We start from the raw sequence: 22,297 nt of genomic DNA on the forward strand, positions 1-22,297 counted from the left end.
AGAGACTAATGTATAAACAGTATGATAATTATCTATATGAATTGAAGGGTACATAAGACAAAATTAGTACTCTATATTCAATGAATTTGTTGAATATTCTATTTAATTCTTAATGTTTGTGCCCTTTTTTCTTTCTAATCTATGTTAAAAGATTTCAATTTTATCTTCTTATGGTCTATCCTTTTTTCAATATTGAGTTTTAGTGTTCTTTCCCTTTGTAATTTTTTTTCTTAAAAGTCGTAATTGCTTAGTGTGTTTTTATTTATTCTAAATATAATTCTAATATTTATCCGCTTTACACATCTATATTGTATTAAAATAACTTTTACGTTCTCTCGATAAATTGTTTGTGTTTTTTTTAGAATAACAATTATAGGGATGAGAAATTGAACCTTCAACATGATCCACAAAGGAAGATATTGTGTTAGTTACGATTGAACTAAACTCTCACTAAAATATTGTGGTTTGAAAATGAATCAATCAATTCATAGATATCATTTAAAAAATCTTAGACCAAGAGGATAAAATCAAAAAACCGACCTAATTTTATCTATTCGATCTAAAAATAGTTTCATTGGTTAAACCTTTAAACAAAAAAGAAACTGTTAAAAAGGTTGAAAACTATATATATTTGAAGAAGTTGAAAACTCTACATAGTTAGCTGTTGAAAAAAAAAACATTAATACTATTATTGTTGACATAAATGAACCTAATTGAAAAAGAAAGTACCGAATGTAATGTTGAGGCGCGCACACACACATATATATTGATCCCTAGCTATAATTAATATGTGTGCTACAACCACAACAAAATCCCAAAATATGAGGTTGACCAACTAAAATTAATTAAAATGAAAGAGAAATATAATATATATAGTCATTTTATTTGACATTTTTTACATTAATTATGTAGATCTAAGTTAGGAAAAAAGTTGATACATAAATGAAAGACTTAAATTCGCCCACCATGTGTATATATATATATATATATATATATATATCATATTTATTAATTACAACTTCCTATGTTTCTCATTCACAAGCATCTAACTCATAAAGATAATGAACAAAAACTCCATTTTCACACACCCTTTTTTTCTTTCATATATATGAAAACACTTTCAAATTAAAACATCCATTAATTATATTTCAAAGCTTTCACATTGCATAAAGAAAAGGGAGGGATTGATAAGTTTGACATTAATTCAAGAACATGCAATGCAAGAACAAGACCAACATTGACAAGGAAGTCAATGGTAGTGATAAAATAAAAATATTAACTGTTTTTTTTTTTTTTTTAAAAAAAAGAATTCTTCTTTATTATAAGGTATAATGTGAAAGGTTGCTTTCTTTTTTTTTTTTTTTTTTTAATATGAGATTTAAATTTAATTTGTAGAGTTGGTAGGTTAACTAATTTGATTAATTAGCCTCACAATGTTTACTTAATTTAGTATGAGATATAGCATAGAAAATGAGAAGACCCATTAATGGTCATGGAGTTCAAACATCACCTTCTTCATATATATATATATAAAAAACAAGAACACATAAAAAACAAAAGAGAATTTCACGTAAATCAAGTACATTGATTGCTTCAAGAAGTAGAGCCAACAAAGATAAAAACTTCAAACAACGTAGAACAATGGATAGAAATATCAAACCACATGATTTGACTTAACCACCTAGAACGGTACGTAATAAGGTAGCAACGGTAGATACGAAAGACTTCATTCTCTTCAAATATGATAAATAATAGCATATCAAACTATTTTCTAGATCTTACTCCGTTAGTCGATTCTCTTCACTCTCATATGACAAATTTAATCGAGATTTTAGTTCCTATGAGATATCCTATGTGTGTGAACAGCTCCCTCGCAGTAACATAACTCCCAAATAGCATGACTAAAAGGGCAACTAAAGAATAAAAGGTCTCGAGACCCAAAACGATACTAGAGATATATCAAGATGCCACTTATTGATACGATCATGCATCCATTGTCGATTCCAAACCAATAGTGAGATAATGTGGGTAGCTAAACCTAGCTTGATTAAGATAAAATACCTAAAGAAAAAAGGTTCAATTTTTAGCCATAAACTTGTCACAACACACTTCATTGAATTGGACATGCAATGTTGCAATTTCTACCATTTAATACATCTAACCTTTTCTCATCCATCCACTATTTTTAACAAAAAAATCAAAAATCTCAAACTTGCCAATTTCAACCTTGATTATTACACAAATTTATAACTTAATTAGGACCAACTTCACAAATTTTGGGAAAATTATCTTTAACATTGTACTCAATTTTAATTTGAACCAATAAGGTTAATAATTATATGCTTTCGTTAATTCAAGAGTAAACATCAATTGTTTTCTATTAAAAAACTATATGCTAAAAAATAATTATAAAGTTGAATATTCAACCACCACCTTAATAGAACAATTACACACCACGTAAACTCTTTTTTTTTTTTTTAATAATATTTGCAATTACTTACTTCTAGAAAAAAAATCTACATTTAAGAAGATAATGAATTACTTACCTTTTTTTTTTTCTTTTTAAATGGTATTTTGACTTGTTTTAGTGATATTATTTAAAACTAGTATTATAGTTTTTGAAAAAAAATCAATAATGTCACATATAAGTATAAAGATAAGAAAAATCATTTGACATTCAACATTTTGCCTAATTAACTTAGACCATCTATTTGTCTCATTTGGCCAAAGTTTGTAAGTTATTTGAGTTATTCTCAATATCTTCTCTATTTTAATATATAGTTTTAATTAGTATAACTAAGTGGCTGAAAAATCATCTATAACTCTTATTATTATTATTATCATTATTATTATTTTCCGAAAAATAAAAAAGTCTAATGTGGCTGCAAAACAACTTGCCCAAAGTCTTTCCATTTTTATCTCTTTTAAGAAATAAACCACATTAATTTTGGTCCATTTGAAGTTTGAACTCAAAGAGCTGTTGAATAATCCATTCAAAATTCATCAACATATGGAACTTTATAATATATGCTCTCAACTTTAGAAAAAGCGAATATCTTTTATCTTTTTTGTCGACTTAGATCATCTAGTTCGAAATGTCAAAATAAATATTTTTCTTTGTAAATTTTATGTATTTTTTTTAACATAATTATTGTGTACATAAGAGCAATCAAACTTTCAACTTAAAAAAAAAAAAAGAATTACTTGTAAATAAGTATACGGCGAACTCTATTTTTCTTTAAACGTAGATTCTATGTTATATTCAATTTTCTAATATTAATAGACATTATCATTTAATTCACTTAATTTAGTTTTATTTTGAAAAAATTAGTTGATATTTTTCTTATATCATTAAATAAATCATAAAATATGATATTAAACGTACTAATTAAAATGTTTATTTATTATACATATAAAATAAATTAATCATAATATACACACACACGATCGTCACGTTATTATACAATTGGAACATCATCATATTCGTCAACATCGACATATTAAATTTGTGTATGTATGCATGTAAACAGATTAAAGATGTCTAATAAATGATATGTATTCACATCGATTGACCGTTAACGAAGAGTTCATATATAAAATACTTTAGAAAAAACAACAACACAATCTCGCAAAATTATCTTTCTTTTCTTAATCCATGCGTTCAAACCATTTCACACCTTAATACATTTTCTTGAGAAATGGATGTTTTAATATTTAACACTTTTCTACTTTTTAGGATCATGAATGTTTTAATATTTAAGTTAAAGGCTACACTATTTAAAATAGAAATTCAAATATTAACTTAGAAAACTACATGATTAATATTTTAATTATATTTTTTCACATAAAATATTATTTTTTTAATAGAAATTTTTTGCACTTCTTATATATCACAATCTTATTTATAATGTCTCATAAATATAAGATTAAATAAAAAGAAACAAATATGCTAAAAATAGAGAAATAAAACAAAAAACGACTTAAACGAAATATTTTAGAAAAATAGGTGGAGCATTTTTCCGTTTATTCTAAAAAATATGTAGAATAGTCAACGTTTATATTGTGATGGCTTCTTCAAATAATTTTCTAAATTATACGGTTGTTTATTTTAAAATTATCTATTTTACTTTATTTTTAAATCGAAGTAAGTCCTTATAAAACATCATCATCAATCACAAATATGATGAATAAAAACACTTTGACAAAATATCAAACCTAAGTATTGATGTTTTTGTTTTTGGTATACCTCCAAATTTGATATCTAAGAAATCTACAACAAAATCTTTTATTTTCTATAATTATCTTATTCATTAAAAGAAACGTAAAGATTTACTTTTAAATTCTAATAAAAAAATTTTACATTTGTAGTACTTTTAAGATTTGGAAAATATACAAAAATAAGATAAATTTACAAAATGACAAAATGACAAAATAGAAATTAATCCATCAATATATACATTTTGAATATATTTCACATATGTAAAATCTTCTCTAGAGAAATACAATAAAATGAATAGTAAAGAATTGCAAGTAATAGTTTATAATTTTGAGAGAGTAATATTTAATTTCAAGAAGATTTTATAAGAATACTATTAGTTTGTAGTTTTAGTCGACACAATTCGTTAAGTATACAAGTTAAACTATTTTTTTTTTAAAATACAAATTTAATCTATGTAATTTGGAAAAAAAATTAGAATTTAATCCTTAATTATAGTTTGATAAAATAACTCATTCGATAACAAAGATTTGATGGAGTGATGAGAACTATTTATAAAGTTTAATATGATAAAAGCACAAAAACTATTTTTTTTTTCTTTAAATGGACGTAGGAGATGTCAATCAATGTGTGGACGTAATTTAGTTACAAGGTTGGCCAATGGATGGGCCGACATGTCGGCCAAAAAAACTTTATGTATCTAAATATATTCCCATTTTCTTTTTTCAAAATATTTAAGAAAGATGCCGACACATCAGTAATTTTGGTGCTTTGCTTAGTTACAAAAACTTGATTTTAACCTTTTTCGGAATAGGAAAAAGAAAAAAAGAAAAAGAAAAAACACTTGATTTTAACTTTACTTTTTAACATTATTAACTAAGTTATTTATTTATTTATAAAAAAAACGCGTTAATTTGTTGGCTTATCAGTAATTACCCTCACTTAGGTGGTAAATTAAATAGTTAAATAAAATTTGAACAGTAAATTAAGAAAAAAAAGTTGGTAAATTATGTCGGTGAATTTTAATTTTGGCATATCGAGTTTAAGAGTGTTCAATTTTAGGCTAATTAGTTTTTCTTAAAGGTATAAGTTAAGTTATGTGTTTATGTTCAAGTAAATAAATTAAGGGAAAAAAAAACAATAGAGTAGTAAAATTATTTCTATAATAATATAGTTTTTAATGTTTTGAGAAGTATATTGATAACTCATACTATTACATGGAGGGGATGTTTGGTGCGTAGATTCAAAATCAAATTCTTGGAAATTGAATGTCTATGGACTTATTTGATGGAATTCTAATGCTTGAAAATTATAAAAATGTATGTGCATGGGGTGCAAGATTTGAAAATCTAGATTTCTGATGTACTTGGGTGCTAGTTTTGGATTTTTAAGTTTAGCTAATCTGTTTAGTTTAGTTTTTTTTGTTGATTGTACATTCTAAATTTATCATGTATCAACATTTTAATTGATTTTTTTTTTCATATTTTGTACTTTTCATTCAATTTCTTAACTCTATTGATTTTTCATGACAATAATGTAAAAATATAAATTTTTAATATTCAATAACAATAATTTTGGTTAAACTTGCATTAACATGAATGATATAATTATGAATATTACAAACTGTTCGTAAAATATAATAAGTTGAATGATATTTACGAAAGTTTTAACTAAGCAACATTAAAAGGGTTTAATAGGTTTCGAAATAAGCATAATTAGAAGAATCATGCAAAAGGGAAAGTCATCTATTTTCACCCATGAAAAATATAACAAAATAAACAAAATCTCAAGATTAACTTTAAAGAAGGAAGAGAAAATAGATAATTAAAAAAGATGATCTAATAATAATTATTATTAAAAGAATTCAAGAAGAAAAGAAAATAAAAGAATGAAAAATATGTATTTCAAAAAATGTTATTGCGATTAAAATTCAAAATTTTATTTTTATTATTTTTCCTAGGTTTGTGGCGGTTGTCGGAGTTGGTGGTCAAAAGTTCGCCGACAGAGTTGTAAAAAACGACATCCAATAGTCGGCTGATAATGGTCACCGGGGGTGGTGTTCGGAGTTGGCCAATGATTTTTCTAGATTGAATTAGAAAAAGAAAAAAAAAAAAGGTAATCTGTGGGATTGAAAATAACCCATGGGAAAGAATGTAAGAAGTCTTAGTGAAGAGGTCGGATCAACGATTGCCAATGTTTAATTAAGACAATTGGTTGGTCGTCGTGACAATCGGTTGTCAAGGGTCATGGCTATTGGTCATTGACCATCATGACAAGAGGGACGACATCGATAATTAACGATAATGATTGATCGTTGTCGATCAAGATGTTCAGTTGACGATAGAAATGTCCAAAGTTATAGGTCACCAACAATCAAAATGATTGTCACCGATGATCGATAATCGACAGTCAATACGATTCGAAGGCGATAATCAAGATGATCCGAAGTCAACATTAAGATGATTGGTCGTCGATTGGTCATGATCGATCGTCGTGACCGTCGATTGGTCATTATGGTTGATCGTCAAGTTGGCTAACGTTTGTTGTCAACGATCATTGATAATTAATGGTAAGAGGTTGAAGTGAAAAATTTTCTAAAATACATGACATTCAATAAAAAGAAAAAACATATTCCAAACCCATCGATTTTGTTTCTTAATCCCAAGAATTTTATTCGAATGGTCCAGATATAGGTTTAGCTTCAAATGCCAAACTCTCTAATTCCAAACCTATGGGCCAAACACTCCGTAGAGATAATTGACATCAATTATATATTTTTATAATTTTAAATTTAAAAATCAACGAACATAGGTGGATTGACACAAAGCTTACACACTATCAATTTTGAGATTAGAAATTCGATTTTATCACGCTTAAATATTGTTAAAAAAATAGTAATCATCATGCGTAACAAGTCACATTTAGTTATCATGTACTATAAAAGTTTGCTTGGTGACTAAGTTCAATTTTTTATTTTATCTCATTTTATTTTTAAAACTTGCAAATAAAAATCAAAATTACCTAATGTTTTAGTTAACCAATTGAATTATGTTAATAAATACTTGACCTATGGAAAGAAAAGTAGTGGATATTTTAGTATATAGTAATGGAGAAAATCTTTGATGCACTATAATGTATTACTCTAATTAACATCATCTTATGTCACTCTCAACCTAATAATAAGTTTCACCCCACTAATATGATATTACATATCCATCGAACCATATATTTTTTATTTTCTCTCCCTCTTTTCTTCCACTTCGAACATAGTTGTACAATAATTACTACTACAAAGCAAAAATTAAATACACTAAAATTTCAAATCTTTATCATTACATGATATAATTAATTAACACATTTGATATTTAAATCTTAATTTGTAAAAAAAAAAAGTTAATCAACCTAAAAAGATAGATTAATTTTATGTGTAATAAAGTTTTTAGATAATTTAGGTCTTTAAACATTTTTAATTGGTCATCAACTTGAAGGGGACACGTAATTAAGAATTTAAAGTTTTATTGAGAGCAAAAAAGTCTTAATTGATTTATGATTTTTTTTATTTAGGGTTAAATATGTCAATAATCGAACTATTAGAAATCAAATCCAAATTATGTAGGGACTAAATTTATAATTTCACATTTGTCCTCATAGTAGTACTTTGCTACAAATATAGTACACAAGCTAAGTCAAACTTGAAACCTGCCAAGCTTTTTATTTTATTTGTTTTTATATCTATCATTTATTTAAATAATTAAACTATTTCAATAATTGGGAGTTTGGGTTCATATACATCCAATTTAACAAACCTAATAGAAAAGACTATATATGTATTTTTCTATACCAACTTTATATTTACCTTATATTATTTGATAAATTTATTAAGTAGATTTGTATAATCAATTGAGATTCATTTTTTTTTATTATTGGATAATTAATTTATACATGAAAATGTATGTCTCTAACTCGTTGAGACAATTCAGCTTACTAATTCATCCTAATAATTTCATACTTTAATCTAACCCTAAAATATTAAAACTTGTAGGATTAACCATATATTTAAATCTTAATTAGTTTGAATGGATCATAAATTAAGTTTACGACCAATTGACTATTGAAAGTAATGATGTGCCTTACTTTTATTTTTTTATCATTATAATAGTGATAAACACTACACCCAATTATAAATGTGTATATATTTATTAAATTATTAGTCCTACTTATGTATATAAATATACAGAAAATGACAATAAATTTTCAACACATCATCGGTGTTATTTTATATTTTCTTTCTTTCTTCTGGATGTTTGAAAAATGTGACCAAAAATAAGAGAAACAATGAGTCAGTTTGGAGAGAGGAATTCAAACAAAGAAAAAGAAAGAGCTGCAAATTTAGTCAATTTAATAATTTATAGTGCAACCTTTTTATTTTCAATTTTTTTTTAAAGTTGAAATAAATAAAGATTGAATTAGAACTCTATGGGTCAAAAAACTACCAAAACTTAACATGCTACCTTAGAGTAGCTTTTATTTTGTTATATAATAATATACTTATAATCTATTAAAAAATAAACGCGTAAGTAATTTTTATATGTTAGATTAAATTCAATAATGAAAAATAAACTATAATTATAGTTTATTGGTATAAGTCCAACAAGATTATAAGCACAACTATAATTGATATCCACTCATCTATCTAAGATTATACTTTTAAATTTTCATATCTATCCTTTGTTTTAGAAAAGAAAATCCAACATGGTAAAAAAGAGAGTTTTACATTGATTCAAAAATAAAAGAATTCTCTCTTTTTTATTTTAGATGACAACTTATTTCCTTTTTAGGACTCTCTTTGTATTCTATATGAGACAATAATTAAATTTGCAAAGATGGATTAATTATGAGTATTCATTTAATGTTCGACCCTCTATCTCCATTACTTTTTTTATTATAATATATTTAATAAATATATGGGTCCAACTCCAATAATAATAATAAATAAAGCTTAACCCTTTTTTTTCCTCATTATTACAATGTTTTTTTTCTTTGCATTGAATAAAGGGAGCAAGAAAGGAAAGAGAGATCTAATAATGGGAAAATGTCATAGATATGCATGGAAGGAAAGGGAGGGAGAGAAATGAGAAAAAAAAGAAAAAGAAAAAGAAAAAAGAATCACCACATAATAATTCCAATTTAGAAGGCAAAAATTAGGTTACCCAAAAGGAGTTTTCATTAAAAAAGAAAGTAGCAATTAAATCTTGTAAATGAAATTACAACCACCACCCTCTAAAAAGTCCAAATTAACCTCTTTCACTTTCTCTCCTTTTCCACTTCTTTCTCTCTCTCCATTGAAACTAAGAATATCAGAATTTTAAAGGGAAAAAACTTGGATCCCTTTTCATATATTTAAGTTAAAATCATTAACATTATTATCATGATCATCGACATTACTAATTATATATTTAGAGTATATAAATATATATATATATATATATATATATATATTTCTATTTAACTAACTTAAATCTTTGGCTAATCCAAATTAAATATGATTGCAAAAGAATGGGCCGGCAGATCACGTCCAGAGTGGCTCCCAAGGTGAGCTGAGGGTGGCGTCATCGAGGAAGCATGTAGTGTCCACGAGTTGTGGCTGCCAAACAGGCTCCGGTGATTGTCTCATTTCCATGCAAATTAAGGCTAGTAAGTTGGCTTGTTGTTGCTGCATATTGGCCACCTCTGCCCTAGCCTTGGCTAGTTGAGCTTGTAGTTCGCTCACTTGCTTTTGCAGTTGGCAAATTGCGCCTGCACTACCGTAAACTGGATCTCTCAGTCGAGCATTTGCTTCGTATACCATACTGCTCACTGCATCCGTTCTTTGACACTCTGGAAGCTCCTACAAAGTTTGTAAACTTTTCTCAATAATCTCTATCAAAATTATTCAACTTCATTCATCACCAAAGTACAAATACCCTAAACTGTAATCTAACCTAAATGAAAGTTTAATTAAACCAAAATTCCATCAATTACGGGAATTGATTCATTAATTAATTAAGTCTCATCAAAAGTCAAAAAAACCTAGTTAAGTCAAATCAAATCAAATCATTTTCTTTTTTAAGTTAAATCCAACCATATCCCTCTTATTTAATTTTCTTACATTAAGAAATACCAAAGAAACTTATCACCATTATTACTAATAGTAATTTGCTAACCTTAAACTCTAAACAAAAATATTCTTCTTCATCTAAAAGAATATAGCATATTATAGAAAGTATATATGAGAAGATAAGTTAGATCATTTCAAAAGAAACGAAGAGCATTGTAGGAAAGTTGGAGATTCTAAATTTAAAATAAAAAGAAATGGAGGGCATACTTGCAAGAACTTGATGATATTGCTAGCTCCAAAAACTCTATGGGCAATGGTGAACTTAAGAGGGTCAGTGGGAGGGAAATAAGGAGCCAAAACGCATTTCTCGACACAGCGGCGACGGAGGATCTTACAGGCGGCGCAGGGGCTGAGAACCACCGGAGGGGGAGGAGGAGAGGACGGTTGAGAAGTGGGTGGGGAAGAAGACATTGGGGAGAAAGATAAAGGATTATTTGGATTATTGTTAAAACTGATGGGAGTTGGAGGAGAATTATTAGTACATTTGGCCACGTAAGCCATAAATTTTAAAAATATATAAATATATTTAATTAAATTTTTCTAGAGAGAGAAAATGAGGAGGGAGAATATATTTTTTTTCTCTCTCTCTCTTTTTTGGTGGGTTTTGTGTGTTTGGGAAATGAAAGAGGGTGAGAAGGTGATATTTATAGAAGAGGAATTTAGTGGGGGAGAGGAAGACTTTTGTCTACCTACGTATTGCTTGCGTCATCTTTTAGAAAAGAGAAGGGAAAAAAAAAAAAAAAAACTAAAGAAGGATTTTTTAATGAAATTTTTGTTTTCTTAGTTGGAAAAGGGTCATTAAACTTACACTTCAATTTTTAATTTGATTCGTTTAATACAAACACAAATCAATCTTTCTTCATATTTCTCCTTAGAAAATCTAAACAATACATATATATACATATATATTTATCACACGATAAATTGTAATTAAACTATTATTAATTGGATTACATATTGAAATATACCCTCCAAATCACACTAAAATACTTAAAATAATAGTATGGGTATTATATTATAGTGAGAAGGTTGTCAAAGTTTTCTAATTATATGTTTTTCTACTTCTATTTAGTAATGAAATAAATATGATTATAATTTATCTAACTTACGATAAACTAAAGTTTTATAAAAAGTATAAAGATTGAAATTTGGTATAAAAATTACGCTAAAATTGATTCGTCTTTAAAATATCAAAATCAAAATGGTCTTTTAAACTAAAATATCTTTATCTCGATGGAGAGAAAAACAATTAAGGGTTAATGAAAAATTATTGAAAAACAAAGATTATGATATTATTTTTAATACAATGTTTAATTTAATTTAACGTTCGAGAATAAAAAAAAATTATTAAAAACAAGAACTACATATTCTTTTTCCATGAAGTAAACTTAAATTTATAAATCCACTCGATTGTATTGGAATTAATATATATATATATATTGATTGATTGATTTTTAGCTCTATAAGATCCTAATTCCCTATAGAGAGGGACAATTGACCTTTGAAAAGCACTTTTTTTAAAATGAAACCCTTTTACTTTTAATAAAGACTTCATAATTTATTACCTTTCTTTGGAGAAAAAATAAAAGTAAAAATAAAAAATAAAAAAGAAAGATATTGCTTCTAATTTACTTGACTTCTTGCTTTATTTCATTAAAGTAGTAAGCTAAAGCAATAAACTTTAAGTTAACAAATTATTCTCTTTGGATGATTTGATGGACACAAATCACATTGGTTTTGAAATAGCTTAAATTATATATATAATTCATTTGGTTGAGTAATGTTTTTCATGAATCATAATTAAATAATTATAATATTCTTAAAATAAAACCATAAAATTGTTTCTAATTTATGATAATATATATATATTATAGCTTTTTCATACACATATATGTATTTCCCAATAATAAATTTGAAATGAAATAATCAAAATATTTTCTAACTCTTCTACATTTGAAATAATCAATTGATCATGGAATCGTTTATAGCTTATTTAATAGTTCGATTTAATTATTTATTTATTAATTTATGACAACAAATTAAATTAAAGTTGATAACCAAACTACGATTCTAAATTTTACAAAATATTTGTCGGGTAACTTTTGAAATTCTCGATTCCACTCTCATTTTTATATCTCCAAATTTGGAATAGCAAGCAAGTTATTGACAGCCAAGGATTGTTACTTATTTACTAATTAAAATTTGCCTCTGGTTATAGTTTGGTTGTTTTTTCTTTAACCACAAATTTATTTATTGGTTTGTATAATTAAAACAAACATTATTATTTAGTGATTGAAAATTAATTGCATGCATTACCATTTCTTTGACTTGGTAGAATGGTTTTGGACAAGTTTATTGGGCAGTAATAATGTAATCTCCAATACTATATAAATTATGTTATCATAATTTATCATTTTCAGTCCACTTTATAAATAGCTACAATTTAAGTATTGACCGGATCTTCATATAATTAATCAATTAATGAATGGTTAAAAAATTAATGTTCCTAATCCTGATTAGTATGCATGTTAAATTATCATTAGTCCACGTTAAGAATAAGAAAAAGTAATAATAATTAACCTGGAGTGAGTAAATTGTGTTGGGTCGACAAAGTTTCTCTAGTAATTGTGTCCTGCTTTTAAATTCTATCATTCCTAAATTAAATTATCATTTTTTTTTCTAAACCTTTTGTATATACTTTCAAAAACATTTTAAAAATTATAACTCTACGTCGATTTGTTTTCGAATATAGTAAAACGAATCAATTTATCTAAAAATATAATACAATATTTTAATTTACTCATTTAAAAATATTTTAATAGTTTTATTATTTAAATTAATTACACTTGTTTTAATATTTAGCTAAAGTTTTATAAGTGTTTTTATTTCTTTAAAACAAATTAGAAGGAAAGAAAAAAAAAACCTAAGCTTTTTCTAATTACAAAATTCTTTTGCTTTATGTTAATATGGTTTTTCTAAAAAAGAAATGTTATAAAAAAATTAGGCTTAACCACTCGCTTTTTAATTTTTTCTGAAAAATATGCGTTTAGTAAACATCTATTTTATGCATCCCATCAAATTATTCAATAATAACCTATCATATGGTAGATTTTAGAAATATTGTAATATTTTTTATGTGAGTGATGAAAAGGAATGAACAAAGATGAGTGATATTCAATACTCAAATATTACTTAAAAAGTATATTAAATAAATATTCCTCGTAGTCTAATTTTTTTATTATAAACAAACCGATAAACAAAATATTAAACAAACCAACACATAGTTTCTTTTAGTTAAATAAATAAACAAAATCATTATCAAACATATTGAATATGTTGGTACGTGTTAGAAAAGAGAAACGTGTTTTGAAATATGAAAAGTACTTGATATACACGCTTGAGAAATTAAATCGGTGACACTTCATATGTAGTGTGTGGAGGTCTAAATGTTATGGTTCCAATTTGTAGTTATATAGTAGCTAATGATCCAAACTTCATGGAGAACAAAAAGAGTTTTAATTTTTCAAAATTGGGTTTGGACTTAGATGAATGAGACAACATACATAATAATTTTCTTGCCCAAACAACAACCAAACTGTGAAGTGTTAAACTTGATAGTGACTTGGGACTAATTCAACAATTTTCTTCTAAAAGGGCAAATTTTTGGTGGGCAATGAGAAGATTTTGGTGTAGAAAAACAAAAACAAAAACCCATTAGCCTTGTGGGAAGCAAGAAAGTGATAGAATGAGAAAAAGCTTTATTTTAATCCCTTCCCTATATCTTAAATTTTAATTTTATATATATGTAAAAAAAATAAAAATAAAGAAAACTTTTTGCAACATTCAAAGCTAAGAATAAGAAAAATATTTAAGAATAATCGTAAATATAATAATTAGATTCAAAATAATTAAGTATATAGCAACATTTTAAAAAAATACAAATATGTTCGAGTTTATATTAATGGTAGGAGTTTATCTTTGATAAACCATGTTGTAAATATCAATGATAAACTATAGAAGTCTATCAATAGAAATCTATCATTTGTAAACTTTGTTATATTTGTAATTATAAAAAGATGTACTATACTCGATTATTATTTCTAAAATTACTATCAATTAAAATTATCTGATCTATTTTGTCTTAATTCTCTAAAACTTGATTTTGTACGTTCATTGTCCTTAATATGAGTTGGTTTTTGCTAAAACATTTTACTTCTCATAAATTATGTAGCAACTAAAAAATTGTAATAGTTTGAAGTTAATATAATGAAACTAAAAATTTAGAAGATGAATTGACTAATAATCTCAACCTTAGAGTAAGATTTATTATTATTTTTTTAAATATAAGAATTACAGAATAATTTTAGATAAAGATATTTATTTTTATTGGTCTAATAAATATATATTTTTATATATATATAAAAAAAAAAGTGATACACCTAACTCTCTCCAAAGTATATGTTAAATAAAAGTTAAAGGTATTCTAGTAGAATGTGACATTTTCAAGGTAGACTTTACTTAAACACACCCTCTTTTTTAAGTTTCTACACCCACTTCCCACTCTTTTCATCAATTTAGAAAATTTTGCTCATCACTTGCAAATTACTTCTTTTCTTTAAAAAACAAAACAAAACAAATTTCTTCTTCTTCTTCTTCTTCTTCTTCATGTCCCCCTCTTCACCATCTACATAAAAATTCTAAAAAAATACCCCATTTTTGTCTTATATTTAAATTAGTACAACAATATAATATATCCACATGTTGTAACAACATTATGATAATAATGGGTGTTCTAAATTAAGTATATATGTTTGAAAAATGTTCAAAACATTTTAAAGTGTTGGGTGAGAAAGCACTTAATTAATTAAGAATCCATTTAATCCCAATACTTAGCCTTGTATTTAAAAATGGGATTCAAAGGTATATAGAATTCAAAGTGCTCATCTTTGTTATTCAACAACTGTTTTTTTTTCCTTCTAAAAGAGCTGTCATTTATAATCATATCCTAAATTCAAATATAGTTAAAAGTCCATATTTGGAAGATCCTTTTTGAGTGATTAGAATTAGAGTTCGTTCATATCTAACAATATTATTTTTATATGACAGTGTGAGATGACGATGTTAATGTGTACATATATATTATATATATTATATATATATATTTGTATGTGTATCGAATTTGTATTTGAAATAATAATGAACCTAATATATTTTTTAAAAAGATATGAATATGTTGACTATTTTAGAATATCGTTAACAAATTTCTCGAGATTATTCTAGATCTTTTATATCACATCTATATCAAGGTTGGAAAAATGATAAACTTAATCAAATAATATAGACTTGTTACACTCCAAGAAGAAAAATAGTAAGAAAGAAAACAACCTATATGGGTTATGACCATGAAATTCTTATTCATTTGACAATTAATCAAATTACTAAGTGACAAGAAGAATTAATTATTCCTTCTTAAGCCAATGAATTAACTTAAATTATACATATTTCATTTGAGTCTAATTTATTTGTTGATAATTGTGATGTTAAAGACTTGGATGACTAAATAATCAACGACTCATTTTTAATTTACAGTAAAACCACCATATAAGTTAAATTTAATTGAGATATCTATTTCAATAAAAGGGAAAAAAAATATTTGATATTCTAGATCAACTTATATTAGAAACATGGTCAAATTAATATATAATTAAAACTTATTACACCCTAAACCCAAAAAAATTAAAATAATAATAATAATAATAATAATATCCAACAATCTATATGGCCATGAAATTCTAATTATTCACTTGACAATTAATTCAAATACAAAGATAATAGAATTAATTAATTAATTAGTCCTCTTAACCAATGACCAATTAACTTTATATTACTTTCCTGCATTACTTTCAATATGAATATATATATTGTTTCTTCCTCCAAGCATCACGTGTGACTAAATGTATATATTATCATATGCTATGATTTTAAAAACTCTCACCACTAAATAATAATAAACTTATTTTCAATTTATATAAAACATAACTTTAACAATTTTCAGTGATGTATCTAAAATTAGCTATGAGTCAACTTGTTTTTTTTTTTTTTTTTCTTTTTTGATAAAAATATGTAAAAAATTATATTTGATTGTTTAATTGTCTATTCTAATTGAAAAAGGAAAAGAGCAATTGCCATGTGGACATAATGAAGGGTTACATGGAAATATTGACTAGAGAGACTTTGTTAAATGAAAGAAAATATTATGTTATGGTTGATACATGAAATGAAAAGGGAAAAAGAAAGAAAAGAAAAGGGATTATTGATGAAATGATTGTGAAGTAAAATGGCATCAAATTAAAGAAGGGGGGGTTTTTATTTAGGGGTCTCTTTTAGTTGTTTCAACTTTTTAGAATCTTCCCTTTCAAACATCTTTTCTCTTCAATCTTTTCAAGAAAAATAAAATAATAATGATAACTTTATTCATAATTAATAAAAATTAAAAGCACAATTAATTTAATTTAATTTGCATTAGAATGGCTCTCATTGTGTGAGACAACCAACCTAAATAATGAAATAAATTTGTTGGCATAAAATCAGGGTAGCTGTCAGCCTACCATCTTACCCAAACTCTTTTTATACACAAATATGAGAAAATTTAAACAAGTTCAGATAAGAGCCATTCAACCCCTTCTTTTTTAACACAAATTTCTTAGGCTACTTTTATCAAGTGTCTAGTATAGGTTATACCTAATTATTGTTCTTTTATTGTTATGACGTATGTTGTTTAGGGTATGGGTTATCGGACTTCTATTTTAAAGCTTATAATTCAAGTTTATGTTAGTTAAATTATCCTCGTATTGACGGATATTCAAAAGTTATACAATAAGTTTGATATTTGTATCTCATACTTTCGTACATGAACTAGAAATTAATTCTTATGGTGTGAAAAGAAAATGACATAGTAATAATTTCATATGATAGGATATCCTGTTTTGATATGACTTATACAAATATGTGAACATTTAATTTACATCTCCTTCGTCGTCTCTAAACTTTTAAGTACGTAAATGTATAAGTTGTTAAAATTTTGTGTCAAATAAATTATTAGATTTTGAACATGGGTTCGAATAAGTTCATCCGACTCATAAAGTCTAAAACCCTAATCAAATACAAAACTAAAAGTCGATGGATCTAAAAAATAAATTTAAAATTCAAAAACAAAAAATTGGAGTAAAAAAATAGAGATAAGACTATAAGACAAAATGTATGATGAGAGAGAAAGAGAAGCTCTAAAGACAAAATAGGAGAGAGAAATTAAACCCAACAAAATAACTTTGTGTCCAATTTAGAGAGAGAGAGAGAGAGAGAGAGAGAGAAGAGTCTTTATAGCGTGTGGACCTTTCAAAAGACCTAAAAACAACTTATTTATTTATTTATTTTTTTTTAAATAATAATAATAATAAAAAATAAAAAAATGGAGGCAGCCACTTTTGCTTTCCTGTAAACTAACGCAATTATGATAATAAAATGTTTGGTAATTTCTTTATTCTTTTCAAACTTTCTTTTTCAAAATTATTTTTTAAAATGTTAACTACCAAAATTGGTCTTTCTCCATTCTATTATGTTTCTTCCTCTTTTCAGTTTTGACACAACAAGTAACCACTAATCAATATTAAAACACCTCATTAACCCACATTCAAAATAATTGTTATGCTTCTTAAACAAACACACTTTCTAAATTCCCATTTTAAGATCTATAGTAATAGTATAGTATAGTATATCAGTTACTGTAGAATTATGTTGGATATTTTTTACGTTATAAAACTAAATTGAACAAATAAATGAGCAAATATTATTGGCTAAAAAGTATAGAAAAATATGATGAATGAAAACCATTTTCACACCAGGAGAGATTGTACGAATTAAACCATCTCAATCTCTCGATAATATACAAAATCGATATTGATATTATCAAATACTCTTTTAGGGAAGAAAAAAAGAAAGAAAGAAAAAGAAATGTAAAGTTAATGTTTAGATATATAGAATTGTCAAATGGATGTCAACATCACGTGCAACATCACTTGAGACTTGGAAAATAGAAGTTAGATAACCAAACATTCCAACCCCTCTCACAAATATACCACACATTTCTAAAATTAAACAATATCATAAATCATAATAAATTTCTTGAATTTTAAATTTCATATTTCTATTTCTATTTTCTGAATAAACATTTTTTATTGTAGATTTTTAACCATCAAACTTATACTATTATTGAAACTACACCATCAATTTTTTTTTTTCCTTGTGATAGATACGATTTGCCCAACATTAAATCAAATCCTTAACCATCAATTAATTTTGAATACATTACAAAATTATAAATTCAAGAACCTATTATGATTCATAAATTAAATAAGGTTGGAATATCATTCTAATCCTCATACATATTTTGAAATTTGTTCAATGTACTTACAATCATCCAACTTTAATCTACGTATTTTCAATAATTCTATTCTTTAAATTAATTAAATAATAACTATTATTTTCATATATATATATATGTGTGTGTGTGTGTGTGTGTGAATCAAAATGGAATATTAACCATGGAATTGGTACTAAGTAGAGGGTAATACAAGTAATTGATCGAAGTGGTTTTTTAATTATGATAAAAGAAAAAAGAACAGACAAATAAATGAATGAATAAAAACTGGAATCCATTAAATGATAATTGTAAAAGAAAAGGAAAAAAAGTCCACGCGTCGTTGCTTATTTGGACCTAAACGAAGGCGTCTGGGAACTCCAACCCACACGCTTTCTCTCTCTCTATGCCCAAACCAACTAATTTTTAACATTTCATTTCATTCGGATATAGTATCCTGTGCTATTTTATAACTTTGGTGTTTAACATCAATAGTGTGAAAGTTCCTACAGGATGATGACATTTCAACTAAAAACAAGTTTCAATAATTCTATACTTTTAAATCTTACTTTTACTCACCATTATTTTGGTGGCCACAACTTCGTTTAAATCCCAACTCATCTCAAAAGTACAACAAGTACTTTACTTTTACTACGTATCAATCAAAATGCATTACAATTATAACATGTATTACTAAGCACAATAGATCGGATTTCTAAGCACGATAGAATGGTTTTATCTGCTCTTTCTCGTGTCCTCTTGTTAATAATGAAACAAAAGATATGTTTCATAATCATTTCTTATTTCTCATTCTTTGATATCTTAAAACTAACAACCCCAAAAACATTTTCTATGTTATTTTTATTCTTGGATTATGAAACAAGGAACAAAACCAATTAAAAAATTATTTAGAAACAAGAACGGTACCAAATGACTCAATTATCCACTTGAACTATGACATTCGTTTCTTACTAGATTCCAATGGCAAGGAGGTTGTTAGGATTGTGAATGGAAGAAAGCCCACAAATAAAGTATAATCGCTTTCACACATTAGATATTGCCAAATGAAGTTCCATAAGTGCTAGATCTGAGCTTCAAAAGCATAAACAAATGGCAACTATTAAAAAAAATTGTTACCTTTCGAAATCATGTCAGCTAAAAGTGAACAAAAGATAGTATAAAGATAAGATAATGGAATCATGTTTCTTGCCAAACAAATACAATAAAAGGAATCAAAGAAAGGGGAAAAAAAGCACATAGTAAGATTAATTTTAAACAATCCCATATCAATCTCAATCACATTGAACAAGATTAGAATGAAAGCACCCAACTTTGGGTGCAAGTTGAATGAAAGTTTATGAGTCAGAGGTATGAGTGCAGAGTACTGTAGAATGATATGTATTGATTATTATTCTACAAAAAGTTGGATGGCACCAGAAGAGGGGGGCTCTTCTTTGTATGCTCCCAATTCTCAAAAAGTTGGGTCAAAATCCATCTTCTAAGAGCCACACTCAAAACATCTTATTTTTCCAACAAATCATAAACACCTTTCAAACTAGAAGGGTTGCAGAGTGCATTCTGGTTTGTATTACAACAAGCAAAACCAAATTAATCCTTACTATAATACATAAAGTCTATATTTAGTTAGGACTTCACTCATTTCAAATCAAATCATTCAGTCAAATAATCACATTATTATATTCTTTCATCCCCCCCTAAATTGGGTTTAATGACTCCTCCCCCAACCCCTTCTTCCATAAGAATCTTCCATTTTTGGCTACGACTTCTTGCATCGGTTCAAATCAGTCAAACAGAGCATTCTGGTTTGCATTATATCAAACAAACCAAAGTAATCCCTATTATATTTACAAGTCTATGTTCAGTTAGGACTTCATCCTGTACAGTCAAAATTTCACATTATTCTATTCGTTTCAACCCCCCCCCCCCCCCCCCAACCAAACTGTGTTTAATAATTCCTCCCACCACCCCTTCTTCCACTTCTCGCTACCGCATTCATACATCTTATTTATTTGGTTTATTTTTTGCTCACTTGAAGAATTAAGAAAGCAAATTAGGAGGGAAATGTTGTGTTTCAATACTAAATTTGAAGGGAAAAAGTGGGGTGAAGGTGAATCAACTACCTACGATTATAAGTTCAAATCCATCCATCTTGCCCGTTAAGATAAAACCTCCCACGTGAAGACAGGTGTTGAGAATATACCTAACAATTAAATCTGTCCTAATCTATCATTTCCATTAACAGATTAATCAGTACAATTGTTATCAAAATAATCAACAATCCAAATAAAACTCAAACCTAAACTATGCTCCCAACTTCCCTGATATGGATAAGTAGAAACAACAGTTACAATCAGACATTTTTTTCTGGCAGTTTGAAGACTTAAAAAATATATATAAATGAGAAAGGATAAGGACGTTAGTGGGAGAGGATAATGGAAAAACTAAGGTTATGAAGTGAAGAAAGGGAAAGAGGAGGAGGAGGCAGGTATCATGTTGGTTGATGGAGTGGGAGTTGGTCAGTCAGTGGATGTCTACTTTCCTTTTTGACTTCTTCTCAATCATTCTATAAACAGAATCAAATTAATGCGAAATATCTATGCATTTTATGTGCTATCAATGCATAAAAAAGGTTTTGGATTCTTTTCATTTTCTACAGCTTGGGAGATTCAAGATTTACAAATTTAATCTCATGGATCTCTGTTCATATTCTATTTTAGTTTTCTAAATTTTCAACATCCCAAACACCACTTTAAAACTTTGCTATTAGTTTTTCACACCTCAGACAATTGGGGCTAAAATAGACTTATTTAATGACTAAAAGAGAATATTAAAATACGAGGGGCTAAATAAAACATCTAAAAAAGTAGAAGAACTTTAACGAAACAAAACTTGAGAGTTCAAAACCAAAAAGCAATTCAAACCTCAATCTTTTGGTTATCTAATCTTGAAGTTTAAATTCTCGATCTTTGTGTTTATTTCTCTTTGGTCCAAGAGCTTTCAAATGCTTTCTAAATACAACCATTGGAGTCTCATTACCATAATTTTCTATATATGATTTAATAGAAGTGATGCCGGATAAGTTCAATCAAGTTTCCATTCTCGAAAGGAATTCAAGTTTCTATTAAAAAATTCATGGAAACTTAATCAATTGAGAGGGTTCTTACATGAAGCCCATTACCAAAATAGCATGTCATGGTTTAGAAACCAAATCGAAATCAAAATGAAAGTTAAGTTTATTGTTACTAAGTGAAAAGGTTTAAGACCTAATACCTAGATCTAGATAATAAAATATATGAATCATGAACAATAGGCATATGTACATAGTCAAATACGAAAAGTACGGAAGGAAAAGATAAAGAGAAATAGTAAAATCCCCTAGAAAGGCTAACCCTCTTTTGCTTGTTATGGAAAGTGACACCTTCAATCATATTCAAAGGGATTCTTTGGGACTACAATATGTATGTACCAGAGTGTTTCTGAGAGTTTG

General features: G+C 26.6%; 1 protein-coding gene across 1 annotated transcript; it reads right to left on the reverse strand.

The window, feature by feature from the left end:
- Window positions 1-9,402: 9,402 nt before the first annotated feature.
- On the reverse strand, window positions 9,403-10,978 carry LOC103488750 (LOB domain-containing protein 1-like). The gene is made up of 2 exons (XM_008447638.2): window positions 10,581-10,978; window positions 9,403-10,103 (listed from the first exon to the last, which is right to left on the reverse strand). The coding sequence occupies exons 1-2, from the start codon at window positions 10,872-10,874 to the stop codon at window positions 9,786-9,788; spliced, it is 612 nt and encodes a 203-aa protein (XP_008445860.1). The 5' UTR covers window positions 10,875-10,978; the 3' UTR covers window positions 9,403-9,785.
- Between the last annotated feature and the right edge of the window lie 11,319 nt (window positions 10,979-22,297).

Source organism: Cucumis melo, chromosome 10 (genome assembly GCF_025177605.1).
Source record: "Cucumis melo cultivar AY chromosome 10, USDA_Cmelo_AY_1.0, whole genome shotgun sequence".
In the NCBI taxonomy this organism is placed as follows: domain Eukaryota; kingdom Viridiplantae; phylum Streptophyta; class Magnoliopsida; order Cucurbitales; family Cucurbitaceae; genus Cucumis; species Cucumis melo.

Bases quoted from the DNA above. Each gene is read 5' to 3' on its own strand.
- LOC103488750 (XM_008447638.2), bottom strand. From the start codon at position 10,874: ATGGCTTACGTGGCCAAATGTACTAATAATTCTCCTCCAACTCCCATC. The intron at 10,104-10,580 runs GTATGCCCTCCA...CAAACTTTGTAG, and splicing joins ATATCATCAAGTTCTTGCAA to GAGCTTCCAGAGTGTCAAAG.